This window comes from Telopea speciosissima, chromosome 5 (assembly GCF_018873765.1).
Source record: "Telopea speciosissima isolate NSW1024214 ecotype Mountain lineage chromosome 5, Tspe_v1, whole genome shotgun sequence".
In the NCBI taxonomy this organism is placed as follows: domain Eukaryota; kingdom Viridiplantae; phylum Streptophyta; class Magnoliopsida; order Proteales; family Proteaceae; genus Telopea; species Telopea speciosissima.
This window is the reverse complement of record NC_057920.1, coordinates 32115020-32122536: the sequence shown is the minus strand read 5'-3', so window position 1 is coordinate 32122536 and position 7517 is coordinate 32115020. Positions and strand designations below refer to the sequence as shown.

The 7517-nt window shown below is 39.4% G+C and overlaps 1 protein-coding gene across 1 annotated transcript; it reads left to right on the top strand.

Annotated features, from left to right (window-relative positions):
- The first annotated feature begins 6871 nt into the window (after window positions 1–6871).
- LOC122662941 lies at window positions 6872–7285 on the top strand. Its single transcript, XM_043858645.1, has one exon. The coding sequence runs from the start codon at window positions 6872–6874 to the stop codon at window positions 7283–7285; it is 414 nt and encodes a 137-aa protein (XP_043714580.1).
- The last annotated feature ends 232 nt before the right edge of the window (window positions 7286–7517 follow it).

The following is a 7517-nucleotide window of genomic DNA, read 5'->3' as shown; positions in this document are numbered from 1 at the left end:
ATACTTAAGATTGGAGGGCAATGCTTTCAACTCTAATGTGGGGGGTTCAATAATGGAGGGTTTAAAAATGGAGGTGGATAGGGGTCCAAGGGGATCCAATGGTGGTTGGATGCTCCAGACCTCAGATAAGGTGGTATCATCAACACCTTCCAATTCCTGCATACATTCCTGAAATCCTAAATCAAAATCAATCTCATAGAAAGTTTCAACATCATCGGGGAATCCCTGAAGCATATGTACCTCGTCATCTATATCAGGCTGCTTGTCCAACCTAAACACATTAAAGTCCACAGAAGTATTGCCAAAAGATAATTTCATGAGACCATTCTTGCAATTGATTAAAGCATTACTGGTAGCAAGGAAAGGTCTACCCAAGATAATTGGGATTTGGTCCTTAAAATTGGCAATAGGTTGGCTATCTAAGATAATAAAATCTACAGGAAAGATAAATTCCCCAACTTTTAGCAGGATATCCTTAACCATTCCCTTAGAAACTTTAACCAAACTGTCTGCAAGTTGAAGAGTAATTCTAGTGGATTTTAGTTCTCCCAATCCCAGTTGTTGGTAGACATGAAAGGGTAACAGGTTCACACTTGCACCAAGGTCTAATAAGGCATGATCAATGGTAGTGTTGCCTATAGTGCAAGAGATGGTGGGGCTTCCAGGATCCTTATGCTTGGCTGCTACTGCCTGTGTGATGAGAGAACTAATGTTAGCAGCCAAGAATGTCTTTTTGGGCACATTGGTTGTCCGCTTTTGGGTACATAAGTCTTTGAGGACTTTAGCATAAGCGGGGACCTGGGTTATGGCATCCAGTAAAGGAATGTTCACCTAAACCTATTTAAAAACATCGAGTATCTTCTCCACAGAAGGCGACTTCTTGCTAACCAACCTATTTGGGAATGGGGCAGGTGGGATATACACTCTTTCAGGGGTGGTCCTTTTCACTTTCTCAATAGTCATCTTTGGTTTCCTCAACCAAATCATCTGAAATTTCTTCAGGTTCATCAGACGAACCAGGAACAGAAGATACTACAGTGGCCTCATCAGAAGGGGGAGAGTCAACAGGAGTATAAGATGGTAGAAACTAAGGTGTACTAACCTATTGATACTCACGGCCACTCCGTAAAGCATATGTTGCATTAACCTAGTTGGAGGGCCCTTGATGCTGTTGGCCTTGTGCAACATTGAGCTGAGGAGCTTGGGTATCTTACTGTATTAGAGCCTGATGTCTAGGATTTGGCTCAGGTTGGCTAGGTAACTTCTTTTTTTCCCTCTCATGTATGATGGTGACAAGTTGGGTGAGTTGCTTCTCCATATTTTTGTGGCTTGTCATGAGAAGGGCCATGCTTTTCTCTAGCTCATTTATTCTTGTTGATTCTCCTGTATTGGTAAACCCTAGGGGTTGCTGATAAGGTGCAAGGAGAGGTAGCCTAACAAAATTAATTGGAGGTCATAAATGAGGACGAGAGGGAAGAGGGTGAGGAGACATACCTAGGTTTTGTGGTGCATAGTTGGGCCTTTGGAGGCCAAGCTGGCCTTGATGGTGAAAGTTGGATGGGCCTGTTTGGTTCCCTTAATTTCAGGAGAAATTAGGGTGATTTCTCCATCCTGGATTGTAAGTGTTGCAGCATAGATTATTTTGGTAGAGAGCACTCACATTCTCAGTGTTGGAATTACCCACAAAGGTGTTGGGGCATTCCTCTAAAAGATGTCCAGGTGTATGGCACCAACTGCATATTGACACATGGTTGACCTAGTTAACCGATATAGGCTCTTTAGGGACTATGGACTCTAACCTTTTGATGAGGCTATCCAGTTTGGTTTCCTTGGCTGGCACACCCTCAATAAGGTTACCCTTAGTGGTCCTTTTAGCCTCTTGGGAGGATTCCTACTCCCTAGTCTTTTTAGTCAAGTTGGTCAAGAATGTCCAGGCCTCATTCTCATCAGTAAAAGAGGTAAAGCCTATAGGACACATGGACTCAACAAATTGCTTGGTCTAAAAGTCAATGCCCTCATAAATAATTTGGCAAAGCTGCCACAAGTCAATACCATGGTGAGGATATTCCAATAGGAGGTCTTTGAATCTTTCCATGAACCTAGAGAAGGACTCATACGGTTTCTGCCTAAACTGGAGTATGTCACTCTTGAGTTTATTGGTCTTATGAAGAGGAAAGAATTTTCTCAAGAAGACAATTGTGAACTCATCCCATGTAGTAATTAAATTAGTTGGCAGTCCAAAGAGCCACTTCTTGGCATGGCCCTTCAGGCCAAAGGTTATAAATCAAAGCCTAACTGCATCATCAGTTAAATTCTGGACTTTAATTAGGACACAGACCTCCTTAAATTTCCTAAGGAAGAGATAAACATCTTCATTGGCCATCCCATGGAAGTGGGGTAGCATACTAATGAAGTGGGTCTTGAGTTCATAATTGTTCCTTGTAGCAATTGGTAGACTGATGCAGGAAGGTTGTGTAGCCCTAGTAGGGTAAAAGCTATCCTTAAGAGTCTTGGGTTGTTGGTCACCCATGGTCAAAGGTGGGGTCAAAGGTGGTGGAGATTGTGGTATTCTAATAAGATGGTTGCTTGAATTACGGGTCCACACTGTAGCCACCTAAACAGATATGAGGTCTTCTTTAGAAAAAATTAAAGAAAAATAAAAGACTTGAAAAAATGACAAAAACAAGAGGGAGTCCAAGGTAGATGGTGCATCTGTCCCTCAAGAATCGAAACAATGATTCCAAAGCTGTAAGGTTGCCATATAGGTTGACAGCAAGGGAACCCATATAGTCTTCAATAGCCACCTACGGGCGACTCCAAGTGGATTCTGATGTAGAGTGGAGGACTACTATACGTTTCTGTTTCTAAAGACAAGCACTCACTATGTCGCTTTCCTGTTATCAAAGTTGGTCACCTCCAAAGATAAGTCACATGCCAATCCACCCAACTAAGTCAAGATGCAGCGTCATAGGTAACTTAATCCTATGAGGGATACCAGAAGAGACTAGGTTTGGGCATATGAAGGACTTTAGATTGGGCGCACAGTCATTGAAACAGAAGAGAAACAAGATGAGGTTTTCAAAAACTTTTTTTTTTTAGAAGAAAAGGAAAAAAGAAAAGAAACTAAGCATTCCGAATTACTTAAAAATCAGAAATGTAAAGTGGACAATAATCTCCCCGGCAACGGCACCAAAAATTTGTTTGCAAGAAATAATAACCGTAAGCGTACGGATCAATCGTAGCTACGGGTCAAATACAAGAAGATGTATGCCACTCTATCTTACTCACTTAAAAGCAATGCAAAGTGAACCAAATTAATTATAAAGTTGAATTAAACTAATGATAATTAAACTAATGTATCCTAACTCACCTAACTCACAAGCATCTAGTGAATCAAATTCTAACACACATCCATCTAATGAAATTACGCATCTAACGAATTGAATTGGTATGAATTGAATTGTCATCCTAACATATATGCATCTAACCCATCAATACTAACGTGGATTGAAGGATTGAATAACCATAGCCATACATCATAACCACATAAAAAAAAACAAAGGAAGAATGAGGCTAAGAGATTAGAGAGGTGAAACCCGAAGGTGCTTGAACTGGACTAAAATTGCTTGCCTCTCTACCACACTTGAAATGCTCCTACCAAATCTGAAATTAAAACAAAAATAATTAAATTAAGATGTTTAACATAGTGCATGATAATGATAGTGAATAAAAAAAGAAATCTATTAAGCAATGAACAAGTTTACAACCCAAAGCCTATGGGTATATATAGGGGAGGAGAGGAGCAGAGAGAAGCGGGAGAGAGGCCTCCACGGTTTTGGGAAGCTCTCTCCTTCTAAAACCATGGAGGGGGAGAGAGAGAGAGAGGATCCCAAAAATATTCCCTAATCTCTCCTTCCTTTACAAATAAATTGAATCCCCAAAAAAAATAAAAAATATGGAAAGTAGGAGATATACATAGCTTGGTCCAATAGACCTGCTAATTTTCAAAAAGTAGACTTTCCAATTTCATTCTTGTGCTTCCTTTTCTTTGCAGGAGTCTTCTCCAAATAATGTGACCAAGGCATCTTTGACTTTTCAACCTTCCAAGGATAAGAGAATCTTCTCCAAAAGTAATCTATCCAAAGTAAAATTCCTGAAATGACCCTTGGAATTTTGGAGGAGAGAGAGAGTAAGGGTGATGACTAGGATTCCACTCAAAGCATTAATTAACCCATCTAGTCCTCTAAAAAAATCGTGGAGCCTTGTGTGCTCCCTCTAAAAATCGTGGACAACTTGTGGGCCTTCAAAAAATGTGGAAGCTTGTGGCAGTGTGGGTCCCCCCATGTGGATGGCAGGTCTTCTCTCTCTTCAAGATCGGAAAATCGTCAAAACGGTCTTGTACTTGCAGTAGATCTCCATCATTGATTAGAAATACCTTCTTTGATGTCAAAAATACCATTGGGAAGTGGCAGAATGGCTATGGGCTTGCATTCTAGCTCATTTCTGACCCATTATTCTTTACTAGCCTAAAAAGAATAATTGTTTGCATGGAGGCTAAAATTTAGTCATCTTTACAGCCATGGAAAGAAAAATGATGACTTTACGTGTAGATTAGGACATGCAACTTTCGATAGCCCAGAATTGCATAAAATAGTCAAAAACCTGAAAAGCACAAGAAAGCACCAAAGTAACTCTGTCCAATGTGGTAAAATGCATTTTTTATGCCCTAAGATTTCACACATAAATGTGCTCATAAGCTATGATGACATCTTTTGAAGCAGGCCAGTGCCAGAGCTGCAACAGTGTATTTCGTGTCAGCTTCTAGGTGTCTGAGAGTTAGGATTATGGGACAAATAAAGGCAACCAAGAAAACAATAGGGGAGAAAGACCCAGTTGCACCAGGAACAATGGGGTCAAAATGGATATTTTAACTTTGGGTGATAATTGTGCTTAACGTCAGGGGGAAGGTTGATATTTTGACAAGGTTTGATATGTCCGTGATATATTGTATACTTACATGGGTGTCCCTGAAATTAACCCAAAAAAAAAGTTTTGAATGAAATATATGCATATTTTACTTTTTAATTTAAGGTTCTACTTGGTGTGATTAATTGAGAATTGATTGGACATCGAGTTTTATGAGAACCGAAATGCATTTTCATTCTAACATCGTTTAATTAAAGAAATTTCAGAATAGTTCTTGAAATTGTGTAATTAAAAAAGTATGTGTGAGATTACAATTTTGCCCTCATTGCATTTTATTATTAGATAATATAAAGAATGCAATGCTTTCTTGAGTACATGCCAATCTATCATGTATAGATTGCATATCCAAGTGTTGGGTATTAAAGTTGATATTTGAATCATTTTTAAAGAGTTAAAAGTGGGATTATGAGATTCATGTGGTACTAGCACTTTGATATTGAGCAATTGATCTAACGATTTGTTTTGTAGCATGGAATGGTCATGGGATTAAGTATGTGATGGCTGTTTTATATTTGTCACTTCTTAATTTCCCCCCTCTCTTCTTACCCCATTCTAAATGATTGTATCCCCCTTCGGCAGTCCTATAATTGGCGGGTTGGTTTCTGAAGGTTTTCTAAATGGTTGTAAAATTTTAATCTTTATTTTAAATTCATGAGATGTAATTTGATTTTAAAGTCCAATGGATGTAACCGCTTGAAGACATGAGATGATCTTTGAGATGAAAGAAGAGGAACATCACTTCAAGGAAGACAAAGTTTTGAGTGGGAGCTTCTCAAGTTTCAAGGAGTTGAAGACCTTCGAGAATCCCATGACCATACCATATTATTTCTTACTTTATTTGCTTTATATGGTTTGTTAAATGTTAGTACAGAGGGCAATATTTGCATGTGCGCATTACTAGATGGATGTGATGTATGATGGTTACGAGTAATATTGTTAATGCGTAGTAATGTTATAATTATCTTATTGCCCTCGACTAAGTAAAGCAAGTAATAGTGCGAGAATCTTTAACGGTTAGAATCCTGTGGCCTCTTATCACAATGAGAGAATGGACTATCCATAGACCACTTTGGGAACTCTGAAAGACTAACCTTAGTGATCAGTGGATAAGTAGCATCCTCCCATCTCCGGCGTGATAGAAACAATTATAGTAAATAGGTATAGCCTAAGTGTCAGCATTACCTAAGAGCCATGAATTGTTTTGAGGAGATAGGTACCTGCTTGACTTAAGTGTGTAGTGAACTCCGAAAGGCTAAGTTGTCACTCAGGTGGCCAAAGTATATTGGAGGTCAACCCTTATATTAGGGTATTAACAACAAAGTATATACATAGTGAACCCCGAAAGGCTAAGCAATGCATATTAAAGGCTTAGAAGACTCCAATTCACATTTTCGACTGAGAGGGATGTTGATTTTGTGAGTTACCATTAGAATGTGATGAATGTTTCCTTAATTATTTTGATGGTATTGTTGCTAATTAATTGCTTGTACGTTATTTATAGACCCTAGCTGCCATCAATATGACCAACAATGTCGCCCTCTATTCCCTACTTTATGACAATAGACTGACTGGGACTAATTACCCCGAGTAGAAGCCAAAGCTTATACTCGCTCTGAAGACAGAGAAGATCCACCATGTCATTTCTACTGATGGACCTCCCTTACCCCACACCACTGAAGGTAATGACTATGTGGCTTTGGAGACCTTCAAAGAGAAGGACACTTTGGCCAGCGCCTATATTCTTAGCTCCATTGATAAGAACCTCCAGAGCTCATGTGATGACCTGGAATCGGCCAAGGATGTGATGGAACACTTAAAGCAGACTTTTGGCAAGCAAGATCGTCTTGCACGCCAATAAATCTCCTCAGCGCTGTTCTCTGCAAAGATGCATGATAGTACTACAATCCAAGATCATATGATGAAGCTTACCAAGCTCTTCTCTGGATTAGAGAATAAGGGTACTCTATTTGAGTTGGACTTTAAGATAGAGATTATCTTTGTCTCACTTCCTGACGCCTATAGCTCCTTTATCATGAACTTCCACATAAATAAAGTAGTGGTTAACAATGTCTCTGAGCTTACTAACATGTTTATAGAAGCAGAAAGTCCGCTTAAGAAAATTAAGGTTGTTCCTCTTGTTACTGAGAAGAGTTCTCAGGGTTCAAAGAACAAGAAAAAGAAGAGGACTAAGAAAAATAAGAAAGGCAAGTCAACCGGTGTGAAAGAGAGAGGAGTGCGGAAGAAAAAGGCCAAAGCTGACAAAGAAAAGTGTTTCCATTGTGGCAAGATTGGACACTAGAAAAGAAACTGCCAAGAGTACCTAGCTTCCTGGAAGAAGGACAAGCCAGAGACAGGTATTTTTGAATCTTTTGTTGTTTCTGAATCTCTTATGTTGGTTGGACCAACTAACATGTGGTGTGTGGATTCTGGGTCCACTGCACACATTTGCAATAAGTTACAGAGGTTTCAGGAGACCAGAAGGACAAGAAGGAATGAGATCACCCTCAAAGTTGGAACTGGAGATGAAGCTG

What these genes read in the sequence shown, in the direction of transcription:
- LOC122662941 (XM_043858645.1), top strand. Translation starts at nt 6,872, where the DNA reads ATGCATGATAGTACTACAATCCAAGATCATATGATGAAGCTTACCAAG.